General features: G+C 41.6%; 1 protein-coding gene across 5 annotated transcripts in view; it reads left to right on the forward strand.

Annotated features, from left to right (window-relative positions):
* Positions 1 to 23,665, forward strand: part of LOC119707065 (CREB binding protein) — a 96,906-nt gene that overhangs the window by 49,194 nt on the left and 24,047 nt on the right. For 2 of the 5 annotated variants that reach the window (XM_038151560.1, XM_038151557.1), the window contains 15 exons: positions 481 to 594; positions 7,362 to 7,604; positions 8,231 to 8,330; positions 8,796 to 8,942; positions 9,391 to 9,508; positions 12,057 to 12,249; positions 12,359 to 12,412; positions 13,581 to 13,705; positions 14,281 to 14,469; positions 15,873 to 16,292; positions 16,910 to 17,089; positions 17,317 to 17,503; positions 21,345 to 21,463; positions 21,640 to 21,879; positions 22,354 to 22,442. In XM_038151560.1, the coding sequence (XP_038007488.1) occupies positions 481 to 594; positions 7,362 to 7,604; positions 8,231 to 8,330; positions 8,796 to 8,942; positions 9,391 to 9,508; positions 12,057 to 12,249; positions 12,359 to 12,412; positions 13,581 to 13,705; positions 14,281 to 14,469; positions 15,873 to 16,292; positions 16,910 to 17,089; positions 17,317 to 17,503; positions 21,345 to 21,463; positions 21,640 to 21,879; positions 22,354 to 22,442 (2,518 nt within the window). The remainder of the gene's footprint in view (positions 1 to 480; positions 595 to 7,361; positions 7,605 to 8,230; positions 8,331 to 8,795; positions 8,943 to 9,390; positions 9,509 to 12,056; positions 12,250 to 12,358; positions 12,413 to 13,580; positions 13,706 to 14,280; positions 14,470 to 15,872; positions 16,293 to 16,909; positions 17,090 to 17,316; positions 17,504 to 21,344; positions 21,464 to 21,639; positions 21,880 to 22,353; positions 22,443 to 23,665) is intronic. The other 3 variants (XM_038151559.1, XM_038151558.1, XM_038151561.1) reach the window with 3 other exon arrangements.

Consider the following 23,665-nt stretch of genomic DNA (forward strand, 5'->3'; position numbering starts at 1 on the left):
GCCCGTTGAGAAAACAGAATGCAACATTTGCCCTCCTCAAGTAGGGTGGTACCAGTATAGCCTTGCAAGCATCTTCTTCATCTCCTCTGTTGTATTAAGTGTGATATCCACCGTGTCATTGTCTTAAATTTCAGTACTAGTTTCCTTTATTTGCACTTGGATCACAAGACATTTCAGTTCTACTTAGTTATATGTACAGTATTGCAAGATTTGCCTTTTGGAAGTAGGATGGTAGCAGTGTAGCCTTGCAATCATCCTTTTCATCTCTGTTAGATAAGGAGGGTGTAGTGTCCACCATGTCTTTGCCTTAAATTTTAGGACTAGTTTCCTTCATTTGCTGGTGGATCAAAAAAATTTACTTGTTTGTGGTTTTAGTATTGCTTGTGAAAGGAGAAAGAGTAGAGTTACTCTTAAAAATGAAATAATTCAAAAGAAATTAACCAAGGAGTGACTCTTAACTCTTGATTTCCCTTGCTGCAGTTGCTCATTGTGCATCTTCGAGACAAATCATCTCCCACTGGAAGAATTGTACTCGGCACGACTGTCCCGTGTGCCTTCCTCTGAAAAATGCCAGTGACAAAAGAAACCAACAACGTGAGTATTTCTCTTACTGCTGTCACCATTGAAACTGTTAAACCAAAGTTGAGTACGTGTGCAATGGAGGAATAAACTCTTGACAGTGTCCCAACAAACTCAGTAGCTGTTAACAATCTTGTACAAGGATAAATATACCAGTGAATTTCCATTTCTGATCATTGAATGCAATTTATTACTTAAATACATATTACTTAAATACTTAAATACATAAATGTACTTAAATACACAGTAATTGGGGAAGTCTGAGCTCAAGCACACATCTTTTCTAAAGGGTGTGGCAACTTCTAACTGGTGTTCCATTGTGAGGCAGGTCAGTAGATTCCAGTTATGAAACAGTTTTGGATGTAGGTGGGGCCTTGGGGAGGAGATGAGCTACTTGGTTGTGTTTCTTGCTGCTAGAAACAACTTAAATCAAAATGCTAATGATTTAAATTATAAAAAATGTTTGACAAAACAGTTCTCTCCTGTAAAAAGGTCTGAGTGTCTTAATCATTAAGTGCATTTAACACTGGTATAGATCAGCTGTAGTTCTGCGAATCATGCCTGGTTTTTATAATAGCTGAGCTGTTACTGAACCTTGGGGCCAGTCCATTTGGAGTTTATTTCTTCTTCCCTCTTGCTCTGAAAAAGAAAATTCTGAACTTATATTGGTAGGTTTGCTTCTCATCAAGTCCTTTGAAAAGATGCCAGGGTGGAACATTTTACAGCATCGATGTAAAGTTCTGGAAGTCTTAAGTAATGTTATGCCTAAGTATATTTAAATAAGGGTTAAGAAGTGGAAAATAGCTGCAGGACCTGCAAAGCTTGTACATTGGAATTGGATTGGAAGCATTCTGCTAATTTCCAGCTAAGCTGAGACTGCAGTGTGGAACACCAGTAAACCTTGGAGGATGGAGAATTGCTCCTAGGTTAGGTGGGATTAAGGCAGGGGGGAGAGTAGCTGCTAAAACGACCAAAGTTATCCATTGAGCATGTTCTCTTTATGGTTTAAGTAGGGGTTTTCCTCCTCCAAACTGAAAAAATTACAACTTAGAGCTACTTGGAGGTCAGGATTTTGTTTTCATTTTACCAAACTTCTCCATGGTAAACAAGATAAATCTTGTGCTTTGAAAGTAGTAATTTGTTGCAAGTGATTACTTGTTTGACCCTTGAAAAATGTGTTGAAAGCTTTGCTTTTTAATATGACATGGTCCATTTGTGCTTAACATCCTTATTACACAGTTGTTATCAAAGTGCTAACAACTTCTACCAGAACAGAATTGTATTTTTCAATACGAGTTGCTGGTGAAAAATAGTTTGTGCACTGTTTGTTTGGTTGCTCATACAGATGATCAGAAGAGAACAAAAACTGGAACATAAACAAACCTTAATAATAATTTTTCTATGGGATCAAATATGATATTGTCTGACTGCAACAGGATTATAGTGGCTACGTGTAGAATTTGTCTCATTGCATATGGAGGGAGATAAATATGAAATCTCCTTCTCCTATTCAGTTAATCAATAATCCAGTGGTGCAGGGTTCTTTGTCCTGGATTATGTATGAGTCATACACATAACACCTCATGGTTTATTGGGAGGTGAAAGAGGAACACTTAAAGTACTTGTTTAGCTGTATTATAAAAAGTACCCCTTTTTAACATTCAGAAAGGTTTGTGAAATTATTTGCATAGGTATGTGCATTTATAAATGTTGTGCCTGATCAGGTGGATACTAACCAGTTAGGTTAGTTTTAGACTGGAAGAAAATGTTGTCTTTCTTAAAAATAAATCATAGTAGCTTCTGCTAAACTGGGAGGAGGACAGAGTCTGCATTTGGCAGAACACAAAGAACATTCAGAAAGGGAAAAAGGAATGAGGGTAGTGATCCTCCTCCTATTGCAGGGCTGCGTGCCTTGCAAAGAGTCCAGAGCCCTCCTTCTTGAGCCCATCCCTGTTTTCCTGTTGTTATTTCAGTCCTGGTGTGGCCATGCTGGGCTTTCAAGAAGCTGCTTCAAAGGGTGCCCACCTCTTAGAACATTCTGCAGTTGAGCATGCTGAGCAGTTACAAGGTGGTGCCTCACTTCCATGCACAGTCATTTCTGTACTTCTGTAGCTTTCTGTTTCTACTCCTTGGGGATCTGCAAGTCCTGGAAAGCCCTGGGGTTTAGGTTAATGCCATGGAGCCGTTTCTGTGCAGGTCTTTTAGTGTTGGGATTTTTTGCAAAGAACATTGTGTTAAGTTTCTTTTGTATTGCCTTCTTTGTTTATTTCAAAACACTCTTGAACTATATTTTACTATAATGGTTGATAGTGACCTGACTTGTCAATAGGACATATTGGGACAAATTTAAAATTCTTTCTGTTCCACACGGTTCTTATTGTGTGTCCCATGTACCCTTGAGGGAGCAGGGGAAACTGGAAAACCAATACTACTTTGCACATGGTAAAACATTAAGTTTTCCTTTTGAATAAGCAAGTGAATCCTGTGTTTTGAAGTAATAGCTTGAAATTTGGTTGAAATATTTTGGGGTTGAAGACTTGTTTTTGTTAGGAAGTTCTTCTTGCTCCCTGCTGGGCCCAACACAGAGTTACAAACTCTTGCTAACAGTTGTTGATACATTTCCTAGTTTTGTAGCTGTGTAAGTTATTTTTTTGAAGATTCATATTGTCATCCACTTGCTTGAACTCCTTAATTCTTCTGTTCCTGGCCTGGACAAGTGTGTTGTGCCACAGCTCCTGGATCTGCTCCCATTTGTAATGTCCTGGCCATCCCCATGTGCAGCACTTGGTGTGCATCATTCCAGGACCAGGGGACCCTGGAAAACCCCTGGGATCCACACTCAGATGAGTGAGACTTGAAAGGGAGGTTGTGAACTTGGAATTTGTCTCCTCTGTGACTTTCCTTGTAGGAAAATTTTAAATAAAATGCAGCAAGGAAAGAGCTGGATTAAGAAAGATGAAACTTGAGATAACTAATTTTCACCTAAAAGTGTGATTTTAGAGAGAACACCAGAAATTCTGGTGTACGTGAAGTCAGGGCAGAAGGAGCAGGAATCTGATGAGGGAAATGGAAGCAGGGACCATGATCTAGCTGGCTGATGTGGCAGGTTATTGAGTACAGGCAGGACATGGAAGAGAACCTGGATGTGGAGCTTTTGGGAGCCAATCCTTTGCAGAGAAGGAAGGAGCGAGTGCACCCATGCACAGGGAAATGTGTCCAGGAGGAGAAGGCAGCAACTTCTTCAGTGAAGTCTTTTTCCTGTGGAAACAAAATGAAATCCAGCTTGTTCAAGTCTTACTGTCAGTGACTGTAAGATCTACAAACAAAACATGTCTCTTGTTTTTTCAATTGCTGGAAATCATATAATGGTGACCCATCAGTTATCCCACAGAGCCACATGGTGGATAACAGTCCATGGACTAAGGAGTTCCACTGGTTGACTGATCCAGTGCTGTACTGAAGGCCTAACTTAAATAAAAATTAAAATGGCATTGGTGGTGAAGTTTAAAACTGACACTTCCTGCTTCAGGTTCCTCATAAAATCTTTACCCCATGATTTGATTCAAGATACAGCCTTTAATTAAATGATTGTGTGCATTTATCTTCGTGTACCTGCCTAATTCTGAGGGCAGGACAGGCTTGTGCTGAGGTGAGTCAAGGGCACCAGCACAAATTTTGCTCCAGACACTGTGAGATGATCAGAGTGAGGAACAGGACAGAACAAGTCTCAATTAAAGAATTCAGAAGCAAAATCAAACATTTAAACCAGAGTGGCTAAATTTAAATCAACTCATAGCTTGTTGTCTGAGGTGATGAGACAGAGTTGCTGAAGGATTTTGGTTTAACAATTGCCAGCTGTTCTAACAGACAATTCTGTCTCAAATGCTACTTTCTTTCTGCATCTTAATCGTCAGTATTACCTTCTTTCTAGCTTATTGATCTAATCTTAAGAGTTTAGGAATTTAAAATTCTCCAGAATGGTTTAACTTGTTCACTGGAGTGCTCAGGTTAGAGGAGTGCTGGGCATTCATTCTTAAAGTAGCATTAGGGATCTGTGCTTAAAATTAATTTAATTAGCCGGAGGGGTTCCCCTCTAGAAGACATGAGTGCAGTGTCATTAAACAGCACTACTTGAGACAGGAATCCTGCAGGGGAGCTGCTGTTTGATGGTTTTGATGCCTTCTGGGGTATTGGGATGTCACTGGGGCTGCTCAGGAAGTTCTGGGGCTGCTTATCTTGTGCTTGCTTGAACCTTCCCTCCTCAGATACATAAACACAAGTGACACTGGGGCACACAGAGCCAGTTGTCTTTACAGCATTTAAAATGTGAATTACAGAGCTCACTTCACACTTGTAACTTCTGTCATGGGCTCCTCAACATCTGAAGCACCAGTTAAGAAAAATAAATTGCAGTAGACATTGCCTCACGTAGCAGTGGCATAATGTGTTTGTTCCAGGGCTGTATTTATTTTAGTTGACTTTATTTCCTGCAGTATCTGCCACAGGAGGGACAGCATTTGCACTTGGGTCTCTCCAGAGTGGAAGTTTAATACTCTCTGCCTCCATCTTCTTGTTTGACAGATAATGTCATGCCTTCATATAAAACCAGTGAACAAACAGACAAAAAAAAACCAAACTCCTTCAAAGCCAGGTTCCTGATGTTGGGAAATACTCAGAACAGGATCCTGTTGAGTGGTGAATTGTAGAAAAGCTGAGGCCAAGTACTCTAAAACTGTTCTAACACCAGGGCTGAACTCATGCTTTGTAGTGACTGATGCTGCTGCCAAAGCTCAGCCCAGAGCTGGGGCTGGAGGTGCTGAACATGCCCAAGTGAGCTCCAAGCCAAGCCTGCAGTCTCAGACAATCAGTGGTTTTCCTCAGAACGGGAGGGCTGGTGGAAGGCTGGGCTCTACTCAGTGGGATGGCCAGAAGCCTTTCCCTGCTTCCCAAACGTTGGCACCACCTGTGGGCATTCTGCCATCTCCACACTTCTAGCACTGAAAGCAGATTGGGGGGTTTTGTCCTAATTTTTCCAGTAGAATATCATCCTCTAATAAGCTGAAATTCTTACTAGCTCCTGAATCAATCTGTGCTGTCACAGCAGCCTCTGAAGCCTTTTGAATTCCAGGGTGCCACAACTTCTGTGCTATTTAACCTTCCTATTCCTTGGCTTGCAGTAGTGTAAAGGCATCTTTCTCCTAGGTTGTGTGATTCCAGAGTACTACATTCAAGTCCAATGAGGAATTCATAGAGTTGCTCTTTAATATGTCTTTTTTGTTAATTAAGCCGATAGGATCTTAATCAGCTTCTGCTTTTGTTTTTAAATTCTCTTGGATGTGATCAGTGAGTTCAAAAGTTATTGTGAGTGTGTCTACAGAGTGTAGATATACATAAGCCTTCATTTCCATGGTAATCCACAGCATTTAAAATACTGTGGATTGTCCTTTGGGGGGAAAAAAAGATGTTCTTTCTAGGGCTGCTTATTCAGGAGAGGGAGATAGCTGAGTTTATTTATTTGTAGTTCTTTGGCAAATGAGATCAAATTGATTTCTCATCTGGAGAGGGAGAAGTCTGGACTCTGCAATGTGTGTTTTCTCTTGGGTGGAAGCTGAGAGCCTGTGTATCTCTTTCAGTGATTTGGTTTCCATAGTAGGTAAGGATTTAAGAAATCCTGGATAATACTGTTAATGTCTCAGAAGGCTTGTTTTCATGACTTTTTTATCTAACCACGTGCCTCTACTAATATTTCAATAAAACAGTTATTGTTGCCTATATTAAGAGCCATTACTGTTGCTAAGTTTAGTTCACACATTTGTAATGCACATTACGTATTTAATTACTTGAGGGGGACAATGTGAAGGAAGTGTTACTTCTACCAGAGTCCTGATTATCAGAATGCAGTGTCTCTGTGCTGAGGGTTGTACTCCATGGGTCATTCACTAGGGAACATGGTATTAGAATGGCAGCTAAAATGAGAACCAGAATGCAAAATTTTGCTCTCTTCTGGATCAAGTAAATACTCCTTTTCCCTGTTGTTTCCATTTCCTGTCTACAAGGAAAATGACTCCCATACACCTGTGTGGTAGGAGAGGTTGGTTGGTTCTGGTAGCCATATAGGTTAATGAATACCTAAACATCATCTAAATTATTTACCAGGGTTCAACCCCTTACTGACTCTCCAACTTGTTTTAGATTTAGCCAGTACAATCTGAGACTCATGAGGGTTTTTCGTATCTCTGAGTAACTTGGGGTTTAAGGTAATTTGGCCTTCAGAGGATTCATTTGGTGACTGCTCACAATGAAAATTTCTACCAACAGATCTTGAGTATTACCTTTGTGTCCAAGGACACAGTGTTTCTGCTGAACTCAGGATCTCTGTTCTGCAGCCAAATATTTTGACCTAAAATGGGATTGATGGGAAAGAGGGAAGTAGAGGAATTAATTTTTTTCCCCCACTTAGTTTACTGTCCCCAAGCATGAAAATCCTATTTAGCCTTATGTAGGAGCCTGTACTATAGATCTATTACAAGTAATTATGGGCTTATCTGCCTGAAATTTACAGCACTTCTCTTTAGACTGCATGGATTAATAGCCAGGGTGGGTTCTGTCCTGTAGAATCGAAGGCTGAGTTTTCCCACTTGGCATCTCGGGTGTTGTTCTGTCCTCTGGCAGAAAAATATCTGTATCATAGAATATGTGCATGTTCTGGTGACTTCTTGATATGACTGATTTTACTCCTTATCCTCATTGAGTTTTAATTTTCTCTTATCCTTTCTCTGTAGCCCTTTTAGGGTCTCCAGCTGGTGGGATCCAGAATTCCATCGGTTCTGTTGGCACGGGCCAGCAGAGCACTCCAGCACTAAGCAATCCCAACCCAATTGACCCCAGCTCCATGCAACGAGCCTACGCTGCCCTGGGGCTGCCATATGGCAACCAGCCCCAAACACAGCTGCAGCCCCAGGTCCAAGGCCAGCAGCCAGCACAGCCCCAGGCTCACCAGCAAATGAGGACCATTAATGCACTGGGTAGGTGGAGAAAAGACCAAGAAAAAAGAGAGTTAAAATAACTGATGTTGAATTTTTAGGACAGTCTGGTATTTTGTTTGGTCAGAGTAGTAACTGTCTGTCCATGTTGTTTAGTGAGTTAAAAATACACTATTTCTATGCACTACCATTCATTTACATTTGAATATTAGAAAGATTTGAATGTAGTGCTTTTGACAAATAGCAGGAGCTTTAGTTTCTGTTAAAATATAGCCCATAGCTCTTTCTCTGAGGTGATGAGACAGAATTTCTGAAGGATTTTGGTTTAACAATTGTTCCCTGTTCTAACAGATAATTCTGTCTCAAATACCTTTTGGGGTTTTTTTTGCATCTTAATTGCTACTATTACCTTCTTTCTAGCTTATTGATCTAATCTTAAGAGTTTCTGAATTTAAAATTTTAATGGATGAATTTTTGTAGTTCAGACTGAAAGTAACTTAGTTCCATAAATAGCCACATATGTGCAGCACAGCAGGTATTGTTATAAAAATACTTAACCTGATAAATTGCTTCTTTAGTTAGCCAGATGGGTCAGTAAAGTGCAGTTTTGTCATATTATTGTCAAAATTGTGAACTGTGTACCAACGATGTTTAATTTTGTCCCAAAGGAGCCAACCAGATGAACCTTCCCGCAGGAGGAATAACAACAGACCAGCAACCGGGTCTAATTTCTGAAACTGCTCTTCCAACATCCCTTGGGACAAATAAGTAATGCACACATTTTCATTGTTGCTCAATTAAACATTTATTTCCATGCTTATGAACGTAAATAAGAGCATGCTTTAAAAACTGATTGTATTGGCATGGAGATGGTCAGTCACATGTAGAGCTCTGCTCTCTTTCCTGTTTCAGTTCCAGGGCTGCCACTTTGTGCCTCCTGAGAGCCCCACAATATTTACTGCTGTTAAATGAAGTCCCAAAGGAAGATTATTTTGTATTTTTAAGTTCATAGTTGTGATTCTTTCCCATTCACACTGTGAATGTGCCTTGTAAATTCCTGAGCTTTGCTGCTTTAGGGGTTGCAGTTTGTTGATGCGAGAATTTCATTGAAGAGAATGTTTGATGCAATAGCTAAAAGTGATGAAAGCAACAACTCAAAAATTACTTCAGGCATCAAACCTATAACAAAACTCTGCATTCTGGTATTGTAACAGTGCCTTTTTTTTATTTTAGCCCACTAATGAATGATGGCACAAACTCTGGCAATGTTGGAAACCTCAGCTCAATGCCAACGGCTGCGCCTCCTTCGAGTACCGGGGTAAGGAAAGCATGGCATGAACATGTCACTCAGGACCTGCGCAATCATTTAGTGCATAAACTGTAAGTATTCACCAAGGCTGCCTTTTTCCTCAATGTTTTTAAAGAATTTCAGTACAGTAGTTCTGCTATTAAGCTGAAAAGAAAGTTATCAGTAGTGGTTCTCAAGTGCTGGGCCACTCAGGATGAATTGTTACCTTTAATCCTCCTCTTCAGTTTGTCCTTCGTGCTCATTAAGGAGTGGGCATGGAATTAGTTTCTATTGCTAGTAAATCTGCTCTGCTGTGATGAACAGTTATTTAGACTCCGGGCTGTTAAACCTCACTTTATTTTCATCATTTGTTTTTATCTTGTGAGAAATAGTAAAATACTATTTTTTAAACCATTTTGATATGCTTTTACATATCTGGTGTGTAAGGAAACATCCAGGGTGATTATCATAAAGCTGTATACTGATTTTGGAGGTTTTTTCTGAAGATCTTTTTCTGTTATTGTTGCTCTGTCCTTGCAGTGTCCAAGCCATCTTCCCCACTCCTGATCCAGCAGCGCTGAAGGATCGCCGCATGGAGAACTTGGTGGCTTATGCCAGGAAAGTGGAAGGAGATATGTATGAATCTGCTAATAGTAGGGTATGTGGATTCAGTCCAACATGTCAAAGAACAGCAGTATCACAAATCTTAGAAGTGTAAAAAAAAACCCAGAGAATCATTTCACTGCCCTCTTCGTGAGGAAAGGCGTGTTTTCAGTCTGTGACAGTGTTTGTGTAGTCCCATGTGATTCATGTCACTCCAAGCTAATTCAGCTCTAGACACCACCTCCATCCCTACTTGCATCCTCCTGAAATGCAAGAAGCTTGGAGCACAGCTTGAAGTTCTTAATGTTTCCCTTCTGACTTCCTCCCTGTTTGAAAGTCTGTGTAAGCAGTAGTTTTACATTTTTCTTAATGCCTCTTCACCACTGGAGGTTTTCTCTGGGACCCAGTGCTGTTCCACTGCTTACCTTCCACCTGTAACTGATGGAATTAATACTCCTCTACTCTGCAGCACCAGGAGTAGTTGGGCTAAGACATAAGAACTCCATTTGACTTCTTTGTGGATGGGAGAAAAAAACAGAATTCCTGTTATAGTTCATGATTTTTGCTCTGTCTGCACAGAGATGTCAGCTCAAATCTCTCTTACTTGAAGGGAGCAAAGCCCTGTTGATTGACAGGCTGAGAGTATGACATGGTGGTAATTCCACCCTAAAGGGAGCACTCCCTGGAAGTTTTCATTGGGAAAAGACAGCAATATTAGTGCCAGTAGTAACAGCCAGCAAGATCCTACCTGATCAGAAACTCGAGATCCTTTCTTAAACAAGGGAGGAGCATCTAAAGAGAGCAGTTAGTGGCATTTCAGGTGATAATCAGATGATCCAGTCAGACACTTCTGCCCCTCTCAGCTCACCTGCCAGAAGAGCTGGGGATGGAAATGCAGGTTTTATTTCTTAGAGGCAGATAGGCCGTGGCCATTCTTGCAGTGCTGCTGTGTCAGTGCTGGTCAGTAACCACATTGTACCCTCCTTGTAGCTACCAAGAGGTTGTTTACAAGGAAGACTTGGGTGTGCTCAGCCGTGGTTACCCTGGCAGCTTTAGAGACCAATTTTAGATAGAAGGAGGATTTCATGGTCACACCTGGCTGTCTAAATAGCTTCTCAGTAAGGATGAGCATAGCAAACTCCTGATTGTAAAATTAAATGCCTTCTGACAGACAAACACCCAGAAGTATCTTCTCCTCACCCCTCAAAACAGCTGTCAGAGCCTCATGGCCAGAAGTTTCTGTTATTGGAATTCATCTAATGTATTTGGCTCCAAGCAGCAAACTTGGAAGAAGGCAGTAATTCAGAATGTGTTAACGATGCCATGAGGAATTACATCCTTCTTTTTGAGGAGCTCCCGTTCTACTTTGACACTGAAAAACATGTTAGTAAGAGGCATCATTGTAAGGAGTTTAAGGCTGTTCTAGCAGTGTGTGCTCCTTGTGAATACAGGCTTTGCAGGAATCTTTGCAGTGGGAAAGCAGCACAATATTAAATTTCCAAATAGGAGATTACAACTGAAGTGGCTTGAGCAGGGGAGGGGCTGTAAAGCTTTTAAACTGGACAGCAGAAAGTGTCTGCACTGATTTTTGAGAAACTCAGAGAAGTGACCTGGGAAACAAAGCTTTATATTGCAAGACTGAACTTCCTTACCAAGGCTGCTGAGGAATACATATCTCATATTAAGTTTTCAGAAATTAATTAAATCCTGCTGGAATAACAAATTCTGGTTTTGATGAATATTGAATAAAAACAATTGTGGGCAAGCATCACTCAACCTGTGCTCTCTGTAACCCTGGGTTCTAAGAGCATGGTGGCCCCACAAATAAAATGTAGCCTTGAGGGTTTGTGGGGTTTTTTTGCCTTTAACAGGTGCATAATCACTTGGCAGATGTGTGTCCAGCAATTCTTGACAAGCAAAATTGTCTGTGTGGTGTGCACTGTGACTGTCTTATTGGGTCTGTTGTCAGTGTGGGTTGAGTAAAATGGATTTTTCATCTTGTACAGATATAGTGTTTACTTGTCTCTGCCTGTGGACTATTTTTCACTGAATTTTCTCCATTCCTTTGAGGTTTTGTCTGGTTTTGTTTATCCCTTGCCATGATTGTTGATAGACTCTTTAGGAAAAGCGCAGTTCCTTTCTTTATGTAAAAATTGATCTGTGCTTAACATCTGTCTCCTGAAAGTTTATTCACTGTAACACTGTGCTGGGAATGCCTTTTTCCTTTTGTCTGTGAATTAGCGGAAATGTTCATTATGAAAATAACATTTAAAAATCATTAACACCTAGAAACTAAATCACAGCTTCCTGGGTTTTGCTGAAGCAACAGAGAACCTCCAGCCTTCTCCTTTGCCTGCTAATTTACTCAGAGTAGTCATGCAGGGTAGCCATAAACAAGGGTAATTTCTGGAAGCTTTTTTTTTCCTGTTCTGCAGTAAAGCAGAAAAGGCTGTCTTAATTTACAGGATTCTGAAAATAAATATTTATTTTTCAATTAGGCAGGTGTATACATTAAAAACCAAAACAAACCCAACCCAAAAACAGATGATAGTAGACTGAATGAGTTTTGCTGCTGCTGATTACTCTTTGTTTTTCCCTTTTAGGATGAATACTATCATTTATTAGCAGAAAAGATCTATAAGATACAAAAGGAGCTAGAAGAGAAGAGGAGGTCTCGTCTCCATAAACAAGGGATGCTGGGGAACCAAGCAGCCTTACAGACCCCCGGGCCCCAGCCCCCAGGGATTCCCCAGGTGGCTGCTGCCATGGGCCAGGCACAGCCCGTCAGGCCACCCAGTAAGTGCTGCTGGAGCTGCCTCTGCTCCTCAGGAGTCTTTGGACTCCAGTTAATCCTGAGGTTGTGTGTGAAACTGGTTTTGCTGACCTTTCTTGTGTTGTGTTGCAGATGGGCCTATGTCCATGCCAACGGTGCCTATCAGTCGTATGCAGGTTTCTCAAGGTATCTGTTTTCCTCTCTAATTGCAATTTGTGGGTTCAAAATAATTGTTGGGGGGGGGAAAAGATGATCTTATGTTGGGTTTTTTTTGGTGTTGGGAAGGAGGAACTACAGGGGCTGCCTTTTTTTCAGCATTGCTCTGTGTGTCAGTGCAGTGCTAACAATATGGATCCAGCACTTTGCTGGGGATTGGGAATTAATTCAGTTCTTCCAAAGAGAGGACAGCTCAAGCAAGAATACTGTGGATAATCTCATTTAAAACACTGTAAAGGGGGAAGGATGTTGGCATGTTTTCATCAGTTAATTAGCCAAAAATACACCTGTAGCTGGAAACACAGCACATTAGTCCTAACATCTGTGTAACTAATGATAGCCTTTCTTGGTTTCTGATGGAAAAAGCCTTCTAAAAAAGCCTTGGAGCTTGTTCACAGCACTTGTTATTACTCACTGAGGCTGCTGTGAGCTCATGGGTGTTTTTTTCCAAAAAACAAACCCATGTCTTTTAGGTGCTTCAACTTCCTTTTAAAAAGTGTCTTCGGCTATTTTATTTCTTGGTTCAGAGTTAGTACTAAGTCAAAATCTGTGTTGAAATGTCCTTGGGAAATAAAATCTTTTTAAAATTCATTTGAATAGGAGAACAAGTTGATAACAAGTATAGCTCCGTAATTACAGCTTTAGACAAGTTTTTTGGAGGGATTCAATGTTTTGTGTGAAAAGCACAACCCCTGTTAAAGCATTTTGCCAGCTTTTGTCCTGATTTGAGCCTTGGAGTTGCCTTCATACATCCCATATGAATTTTTATCATATTTACTTCAACCATTTCAGTGAGCCCTGAATAAGACATTGCTGTTTCAAAGCAAATGCCTGATTTTAAGAAACCATCCTAAGGTATTATTTAAAAATAGCATCCTGTCTCTGCAGATCATCCAGCATCTACTCTTCATCTTTTGCATTTAATTTTCTTAGGACACCAAAATTTGTATTTCACCATAGCTAGCATTGTTCTAAACACTTCTTGCATCCTGATTTGTCTGTTAAGTCAAGTAACTAAAAGGTAAAGCTCAGGGCGGTGGAATTGCAGTCGTAATAACTGTTAGTTTTCTAGTAGAATATAGATCCACCAATTGTGCTGACTTGTTCCTAATGAGTTGTTTTGGGGGTGCATTTGCAGGAATGAATCAGTTTAACCCCATGTCCATAGGGAATGTACAGATGCCCCAAGCACCGCTGGGACCGCGGGCGGCGTCTCCGATGAACCACCCGGTGCAGATGAACAACATGGGCGCCGTGCCCGCGGTTCGTACCCCCACACCCAGCCCAGCACAGCCCCACCCCACCCCTCAGCCCCCCTGGCAAGGCCAAGCCACACAGCAGTGCTGCAAACTCTGGGATAATTTCATGGGAACGCAGCAAATGTGACAGGATTTTATGGAGGTCTTTGTTTGCAATATTTACCTGTTCCAAAAACTCCGAGCAGACCTTAAGGGGGGGCACGTGCCACAGGTGCAGTAATCCCCAGCAATCTGTGGAAGAGCATCTGCTGTCTTTGCAGCATATAAACCTTCTTTGTTCCTACATGAAAACATGGTTTTATTCTTTAGAAAAACAAAAATATTTTTAGTTTCCCTGGATTCTCTCTGTCAACCCAGGGAACAAAACAGAGATAACACTCTGACTATTACCTGTTAAAAATAATGAATGCTGTGGAGCAAATGCTGAAGTTATGGGCATATGCCCACTTCCACTTAGTGCAATTAAGCCAATTTTCCGTTTATTTTTGGTCCTATCTTTTGATTGTTTTCAGTGTATTTTCCTTGGTCCTGCTCCATAGTACTAAATGGTAATTAGTTAATCTGGGTGTTAATTTTCAGATGGCAATGTCTCCTTCCCGAATGCCTCAGCCACAGAACATGATGGGAGCTCATTCCAACAACATGATGGGTCAGGCTCCTACCCAGAACCAATTCCTGCCCCAAAACCAGTTCCCAGCATCCACTGGAGCTATGAATGTGAACAGTGTGGGCATGGGTCAGTCAACAGCCCAGGCCGGGGTGGCACAGGTGAGATGGATTCTCTAAGAGTTATTTGCTCTTTATTATTTCGCTCTGATTTATTTACTTTACTTATTTGTTTATTTGTATTTCTATATCCACTTTTTATGTAGTCACCCCAACTTTGGGGGATCCTGTGTTACATCTGCCTTCTTCAGAAGCTCTTACATAACTTATCGACATCTGTTAATGGGGGCGCAACGCCCTGCAAGTCCTGATTTAAATCCCTTAAAAATGCATGCTGAGGAGATTTTTAGGGGAAATATCAGAAATCAGTTTATGGGATGCCTCTGAACATATGTTTTGTCTCTGTGTGGACCGGCGTAGCTAACTTTAAATCTAAGATTATAATAAAGTGGTTGGGCAAGATCTTCTAAAATTTGTTTTAACTTCTTTGCTTCTGGAGAGAAAATTGTTGGGTTTTTCCTGTAACATTTTTTCTGTTGCAGTAGTGGTCAGTGAAGTAGCAGCTCTCCGCCAAAGTATCTGCTTTTCCAGAGGGAAAGGCTTGTTGTTTAACTCAGAGCCCAAGTAATTAATGCTAGTTAAAACCTCCAGATTTCTGAGAGATTATTTAGATCAAGTTATGAAGGGCTCTGTCGAGTCAAGTTTGGAATATGTTCAGGATGGAATATCTACAGTTTCACGGGCCCTGGCTCAGTTGTTTGACTGCCTTTGTTGTGAACATTTTTTTCCCAATGCATTTAGTTCCATAAAACTGCCTCTGTAAAGACAATATAGAAGCGTGTTTTAAATTTGAAGCCTCATCTGCAGGAAATTAACTGATTTGTATTTCTAAGAGTAACAGTTACATTTGAGAATGGAGTATTCTTTTTTATCACCAGTCATCTGATGCAATCTTCAGTAAAATGTATCACTTAAAGGATTAAGTACATCCAGAGTACTTTATTGTTGCTGCTCTGAAAAACAAATCCCAGGTTTTCTGAAGCATCTTGAGCAGTTTAATTAGAATTAAAGATAAAACAAAAAGACTCTTCTTAGGTCTTGCTCTGTGTGACGCCAGCATTAAGTGTTGACCTGCCCTCTAAAGCAGAGCTGCATCAGAGTCCTGGCCTAAAAATGGGTATTTGCTCAAAACTATTTTATGTCAAAGCCTGACCTTTGCCCAGCTAATGGCACAATTTAGAGGCTGCCTGTGGGTTTCTGTGTTACTGGCATTGGGAGGATTCCCTCTCTCAGGCAGTGGAATTAATGCACGGCACAACTAGATCTGGGAACAAGGTCCTTGAGAGCTGATGGCAGCAATGACAGAAATCAGAGCAGTCACTTGCAGCAGCAGCATTTGTGGCTGATCTGCTTGCACTGACGGGATCCTGTCAGAGAAGGCTTCAGGGTTGTGATTGAAGGGATAAGTGTGATTGCAGGCTCTGAAAGACTCTCTCTCTCCCTAGCAGGGGCAGGTTCCCAGTGCTGCTCTTCCCAACTCCATGAACATGCTGGGACCGCAGAGCGGGCAGCTGCCGTGTCCCCCGGTGACCCAGCCCCCCCTGCACCAGACCACACCTCCCGTGTCCTCTGCTGCCGGGATGCCGCCAATGCAGCACCCAACTCCCCCGGGAATGACTCCTCCCCAGCCAGCGGCACCCACCCAGCCATCGACACCGGTCTCGTCCTCGGGACAAACTCCGACCCCGACGCCGGGCTCTGTTCCCACGGCCACGCAGACCCAGAGCACCCCCACGGGGCAGACTGCGGCCCAGGCCCAGGTGACGCCGCAGCCACAGACCCCTGCCCAGCCCCAGTCTGTGCCAACCCCACAGCCAGCCCAGCAGCAGCCAACATCTGTGCAGGCACAGCCACCCGGCACTCCAGTAAGTACCGGCCAGTCCCCCGTGCCTTGTGTTGTGACATCCCACGAGTGTCCCCGTCTGTAGCACCATGTCCTGAATGTATGGAGCCCATAGCTGTCCATAGCAGCTTCTGCTTTAGACCAGGGGGTTGGTTAGAGGTGTGTAAAATGTGTGTGTGTGTGTTCAGATGTTCTCAGCTTTGTGTGAAGGAGGGGGGGTTGAATGGCCAGGCTGCTCAAAGTAAAATTGGCAGCAGTGTGCAGCAAGATGAGGTGGAACAGGCGTAATGCTCTATTTGGCCATAATCAGAATCTTTTCTGATCCACAGATTGGCATAGTCTTTTTCCTTTTAAGATACAGCCAGGGCAAATGCACGTTTCAAGGGATGTACAGTGTTTTACTGGGCAGGTGTTTTCTCTGTAAAAGAAGCCTCTTTGGGGCAAAATTTTTCCTTGGCTTCTCCTCTGTAAAGCAGAGTTATTAAATGTGTAATATCAAAACTTGGCTACAGTGACCTGTATCCATGTTCTGCACTGTTGTAGAATATCATCTCATGTCTCTTTTGTGCTGTTCATTTTTAGTAAAGGAAAATATTTCTATATATGCAGTGTCTTTCTTTTGTACTGTTTTTACAACAGCTATCCCAGGCAGCAGCTAGTATTGATAACAGGGTCCCCACCCCTGCCTCAGTTGCTAGTGCTGATACGAATTCCCAGCAACTAGGACCAGATGCACCAATGCTAGAAAGCAAATCAGAAGTTAAAACTGAAGAAACTGAGCCAGAGACTAGTGAGACACAAGTGGAAGCTAAGACTGAGGTAAATGAGATTCTCTACAGCTTAACTGAAAGCAGTGATAGATATAAAAGCACTTAATGATGTGTCTGACTCGGTGAGCTAAGGGGCGAGAGGAGGGTCGTTACTGCAAAGTAACTCCTGAGGAAAGCCATGGATGGAAAGTGCTTCAACAGTCTCAAACTAATATTTTGATGGCTGGAGTTTGGGTTGTAGATGTAACAGCACCTCTTGTTGCATCCTTTCTTAAGGTGGAGGAGGATTTACAAGGATCTTCACAAATAAAAGAGGAAACAGATGGAACAGAACTGAAGCAGGAGCCAATGGAGATTGAAGAAAAGAAGCCTGAAATAAAAACAGAGGCTAAAGAGGAAGAGGAGAGTGGCACTAATGGAACTACTTCACAATCCACATCACCATCTCAGCCCCGCAAGAAAAGTACGTGTGTGAACACTGAGCTCCCTTGTGTGCTTTGCTTTCACTAACATTTGTTTTCCACAGTCTCAGCTCCTGCTGGGAGGTTTGTTTTACACTTGTGTTTCCAGCACGTGGAGCTCTGGGAGATCAATACTCTGTAACTTAATTTTGAAAGTGGCATTCCTTTAATGTTACATGAATCAGGTGAGAAAAGCAAGTCACTGTGCCCTTGATCTCAGCAGCACCTGCCCAGAAGGGCCAAGGCAGTAAGGCAGTGATTGCTGGAGGAATTAAATACATAAATCCCTCCCTGTACATCTTGGTGCTCTTTGAGGAGAGCTCAGTGCAGATAAGAGTGCTTTCAGTAACCAAGGATATCCATTGCTTTTCTTCTTCTGTTAAGAGGCTGCACACACCACCTTTATCCTGAGTTTTGTCAGTCATTTTTCTGAGAATCAGGCACTTGAACACTCCTGAACCTCTGTTCCTTCTAGGCTGGACTGCTGCAAGAGGCTTAACATTTATTTTAGAGTCCTGTGTTTTCAGGACTTGAAAGTTTTCAGTGTAGTGTTCATTTGCTCAGCAGTGTCTTAAATTAAGCTGCAGTGTCAGTACAGACTGCATCTGTACTCAAGGAAACTTCATGGTGCTGCAGGTTATATAAATGTTTGGGTGCCTTGTGTTAGTAAGAAATAAATAAGATTATTAAAACAGAAATATATTTCTCTGCTTGCAGTACAGGCTTTGTGACAGGCTGCAAGATAAGTTTTCAGACTCAAAAACCTTAGCAGTTTTGAGGCCTCTGTTTTTTGGCATCTGCTTTATTGAGGTGATGTTTTCTGTGGTTAGTTTTTAGTTTTCAACCAAAGGGAAGCTTTCAACATGCTGCAAATGTCTAAAAAATTCATCTTCTTGATGGGCTTTGAGTTGCCTTTGGTTACTAACCATAATCTTTTTGTAATAAATCACTATAAAACACATTTCCTGGCAGATTGATGTTTCCAGCTGGCAGCAGAGTGGGACACCCAAATGAGAGCCCACTGCAGAACCAACTGGCAGAGCCTTTTCCACCCCAAATGTAACACAGGGAGTGGGAAAAAAAAGCTTATTAGCATTTCTGAGCCAGTGATATTCCCAGTGGAAGGAATCACTGCTGCCTGGTAGGAACGTGCTTGCACAGGGAGGGTTCTTGCAGAGTCAGTTCAGGCTGGGTCACCACGTATTCCAATTCCTCCTTTGGTGACACAATTTCATCTTGGAAGCTTTGTCACCCAGTAACTGTGTAGTGCAAAGCACGTGCTGTGTGGGCAGGTACAGCCACAGACACGAGTTTAAAGGGTGGCATTTTCTCACCAAGGAGTTTGTTCAATGTTAATTGAGCTTTGGTATTAAAATGCTGAATAAACCAAGAGATATTGGAGAGTAATTACTGCCAAGTGTGCTGAAGGGATAGGTGGTATTTTAAAACTACTGAAGAGACTGATCAGGAGTTTTGCATGGGTTGCAGAAGTATTGGGAATTCTTCCTCCTTCCCATGCAGGCAGATTCCTGAGGGCCATGCCATAGTAAGCTGGGACATAGCATGCACTGAGGGGAAGTGCCTGGACTGTGTGCTATAAATTAGCAAGCAGAGTCTTATTTTGCCTTTTTTTTGCAAATCTAATGTGAGCAAGAAAGGGCGGTCATGGTTCCTTGCCTTGCAGTCTCAAAAACCCACTATAATACTCACTTGGGCAGCTCCTGTCTCCTTGTAGGTGGCAGCTTTAGTTTGACCTTGAAGATGAGTTTTACTGGTTTCTTCGCTTCTTTGTAAGGCATAATGGTAAACTTGAAGGAGCTTGGTTTTGAGGTGTATTTGTGTGTGCTGTCCTTGTAATTTTGAAAATGTCTTACCTTCCTTTATGAATTTTCTCCTTAGTAATCATAAGCAGACTTGCCTGTGTTTGAAAAAAGCAAAAAAATTAAAAAGGTAGCATTGTACTCTTCTTTGGTAGGCTATACGTCATCGTGAGTCAGGCAAAGATCCCATTTTCTTTTTACCACCCACACATCCAAGACAAAATGGGATAACTGGATGCCAGCTCCTTGCAAAGGTCTTCAAGCTACTGGAGGAGAACTGAGAGCATTTAATTTTGGAAAAAGGAGAGTGGGAAAAACAAAACTTCCTTGTAAAATCCATGTACAGGGAGATGCTATGATCAAATGTGCTGGTATTAGTCATAGTCCTCAGAGGCAGAGCAGCTGAAGATGAAGGCAAGGTTTCTGTATGTTTTTAGGTAAAGTAATAAATGGAAATAACAACTGGATTTTAATTTTGATTTTTTTTTTTCAAACTTCAAAATGAAAGTGGGTTATAAACTTTATCAGTGAAGATAATTAGGCTTTAAGGAACTTGGCAAAAGTCACACTGGATCTCTGTAGTTTGAGTTTAAAATAAGATTGGATTTACTTTGAAAGATACTTTAGCTTAGTGGTATGTTATTACAGGAGAAAATTCTAAAAGCAGTGTCAAGCAGGTAGCCAGAATAGATTATTAAAAGGTACTTTTTGACCTTTACATTTCATTAAATTAGATAATTCTGATTATCACATTACGAACTCTGTGAATCAGAGCAGTAGAGAATAGTGTTCCTCATTAAGGGAATGTAATATTCGTTTCTGTTCTTGAGGATTCCATAATACAATGTGCAAGAGTTGTTTATAAAACTTTGGAAGTCTATAGTAGGGAAAAGTGCCTGCATGTATGGTATTGATAAATATGGAAGAGAATTGCCATTTTGTTGAGGGTGAGATTATGGCAACAGCTGAAGTGATCATACAACCAATATGGGGTGGTGTCAGCTTAATTTGTCTTCCTTTTTTTTTTTCTTTGGTGTGTACTCTTTAAAATCATAGATTTTGATCTAGATGTCTCAAAAAGCAATTTATATCATACCAAAATACCATTTGAGTGAGAAAAGCAATGATCAGCCTCAAAGGGGTCACTGAGCCCTGTTGATTCAAGTGCTTTTAGCAGAATTAATTGCTCCATTTTATTGGTATTGTTCTCATTTCATCCAGGTAGATAAATATTAAATGCCATCCTGCTTTCCTTAGTTGTCTTTTTTCCTCACTGATAGGCATTCTTCCCTATTTAAAGACACTGTTCCTAAGGAAATAAATGTAATTACACTGCTGAGACGTTCAAAGAGCTCTCCAAGTTATCATTATTTTTCAGAAAATGTATTGCCTTTTTTTTGTCCTTGTCAGCCACTCCTGAAAGAATCATGGCTGTTGCCATGCCACTGTTGCCAAGTGGTGGCATAGAAATCTGCAAGTATTAACACTTTCAAAATCAATTAACGATCCATCAGACCGGCACTGTTTGCACACCGTGGCCAGGAAAATTCCTGTGCCAGCTCTCAGGACATCTGGTCACTCTCGGTAGAGCTGGCTCCTCACCCCTGCCCACTGCAGTGGGTTTTGCTGGAGGAATCTTGGCTTGGAAATAGCGAGCAAGGTTAGAAGGGAGGGAGGGGAAATAATGCTCAGTCTCTCCTTTGAGGAAAAAAGGTTCGTTCATGTTGAAACAATTGATTTAATTTGATTCTGTGTAAGTTTGGAGGGGTTTTTTAATGCTCCAGAATATGTATCATCATGGGCTAGAGTTGTTCCCATATCCCTGTTTTGGGAGTATCGCTGCTGTGATCTGAGTGATTGTTACAAGGCTGTGTTTGCCTCTTGTAAGTCAGGTTTTGCCTCTGATCAGGAAAACCCTTTGCAGAGTTTTAGTTAACATATTTCTTTGGGGTTTTTTTAGGGGAGTCAAGAGATGAGGAAACAAGGAGGGCAATTTTCTAACCTTTCTGACTTCCATTACCAGTTTTCAAGCCCGAGGAGCTGCGCCAGGCTCTCATGCCCACCCTGGAAGCTTTGTACCGGCAGGACCCAGAGTCCCTTCCTTTCAGACAGCCTGTGGATCCCCAGCTTCTAGGGATTCCGGTGAGTTGGCATTAAAAAAACCCTCTAAAATATTCTATTTTATTTGTTTGTTTAAAAATATTTATTTATTTATTTTAAAATATTCTCCTATTTTATCTTTGCTCAGGTAAACATTTTACCTTTTTTCAACATCTTGAAAAACCTGCTAAAAATTCAGGTTTTTGGTGTTTTTACAGGATTATTTTGACATTGTGAAGAATCCCATGGATCTGTCGACCATCAAGCGCAAGCTGGACACGGGGCAGTACCAGGAGCCCTGGCAGTACGTGGATGATGTGTGGCTGATGTTCAACAACGCCTGGCTCTACAACCGCAAGACTTCCCGGGTCTACAAGTTTTGCACTAAGCTGGCAGAGGTGTTTGAGCAGGAGATTGACCCAGTCATGCAGTCCCTGGGCTACTGCTGCGGGCGCAAGGTGGGTGTCCAGTGTCCCAGGAGTGTTCTTCCCAACAGCCCAGCTGGAGTCAGCACACAAAGCTTCAGCTTGGGGGATTTAGTTTTTAAAATAGAAATACTAAATGGAAGGGTTGAAGAAAGTTTGGGTTTATTATAAATATGTTCAGAGCTAAAAAGGTTGATAGCAGTTCTGCCCTTCTGTTGTTATTGTTGTATTTTTCTCCCTCAGAGGACACCTTATTTAGTTATAAGTAATATTAAAACACTTCCCTGGTTTCCCATGTTCATAAAACAGAGGTGAAAGGGTCAGCTGCTTTTAGAGTTGATGATTGTCACCAGATTGAGAGGGCAGTGCTGGTGCATTGACAATAGCTACAAAAGTATGATGGCCATGGCAGTGTCCTCCGATACCCACAAGCACCAGGTTTGATTTATAGACCCCTACTGAACAAAATCCCCCATTGTAAAGCTGCTTTTCTCCCTTGTTTTGCAGTATGAGTTCTCTCCCCAGACCTTGTGCTGCTATGGCAAGCAGCTGTGTACTATTCCCCGGGACGCTGCCTACTACAGCTACCAGAACAGGTAAGTCCTTGAATGCAGGATTTTCCCTCATTCAGGAAGTGAGATCTCTTCTGAGTTCTCTGCACATACAGAGGATGAGGAGGATTTCTAACTTTTCCTTTCCTTTGTCAGCCAAGTCAGGGAGAAGTTCTTTTTTTACCTTTCCACACTGTCCTTTTGCAGGTGACTCTTTGTTTTCTGTGCTGCAGTGGGAGGCACTCTGTTCCTTAGTGCTTGCTCTTAGCCAGGCTGCCCCATGAAATGCTTCAGTGCAGGTCAAGTTGTCCATGTTTCCCATAAAATGAGGGGCAGGGCTTGCTGGAGGGAGAAGGGCAGGACTGCAGAAAGGTACTGGGAAATCCTGTTACCTTGTTCTAAGAGAATTGTGAAAATATGCAGGTTTCTTTACAAGTTAGTGCCAGAATTTGCCAAGTAAAGGATACAGTGATTGATTGCAAGTCTTATGTTTCCCCTTCCTAGTCTGTGCTTCATTATATTTAAATTAGCTTGGAATAGCATTAAAAACTACCCAGAGACTCCATAAGAAGCTGAAAAAATTAAAATTTCTCTTATTTTTTAATTATTATTAGGACTTGGTGCTTCTATTATTATTAATAAATAATTGTTAGATTAATTTTCCATGTAATGCTTAAATCACCAATGTTAAAATCACAAAGCAAACTCAAAACTTGGCTTTAATTTTTATTTCTTAGGTGATATTTGTCTTCCCCCCCCCCAGTAAAATACCCAGTACAAATGGGCTGAGACAAAAGCTTTGTTTTAAATAGGGAAAAGGAAATTATGAATTGCTTTCCAGAGGCTTGGCAGCATCTAAGCCTTGCCAGCTGTGAAGTCACAGAACCAATTCAGATTTCCAGCACTTGTATTTCATCTTTTTGGGCCACCCCTTCTCTCCAAACATGCTCTTGGGAAGCTCTCAGCCTGTTGAGCCCCACGCTGGAGCAGCACAATTTGGGAGAGGAAAATGTGTCATCCCACCTTGTGTGGGGGGCCTTGGGTGGCCTTTGAGAGGCAGAAAGTATTGGCAGGCAGGAATAAATTTGTGAGCTCTCATAAAAGGTTTTGTACAGCCACTGTGGACTCTGAAAAGTCAGGCTGAAGAGAAATAAAGCAATTAAAATGTATTTAAAGAGACACTTCAGTACTGGCATCGGGGAAAAATAGCCCATACCCTTAAATGCTGGTAAAATTTAAAATACTTTTCGTGCTATGCATTCTGTATT

The sequence above is a fragment of the Motacilla alba genome, chromosome 14, assembly GCF_015832195.1.
Source record: "Motacilla alba alba isolate MOTALB_02 chromosome 14, Motacilla_alba_V1.0_pri, whole genome shotgun sequence".
Lineage (NCBI taxonomy): Eukaryota > Metazoa > Chordata > Aves > Passeriformes > Motacillidae > Motacilla > Motacilla alba.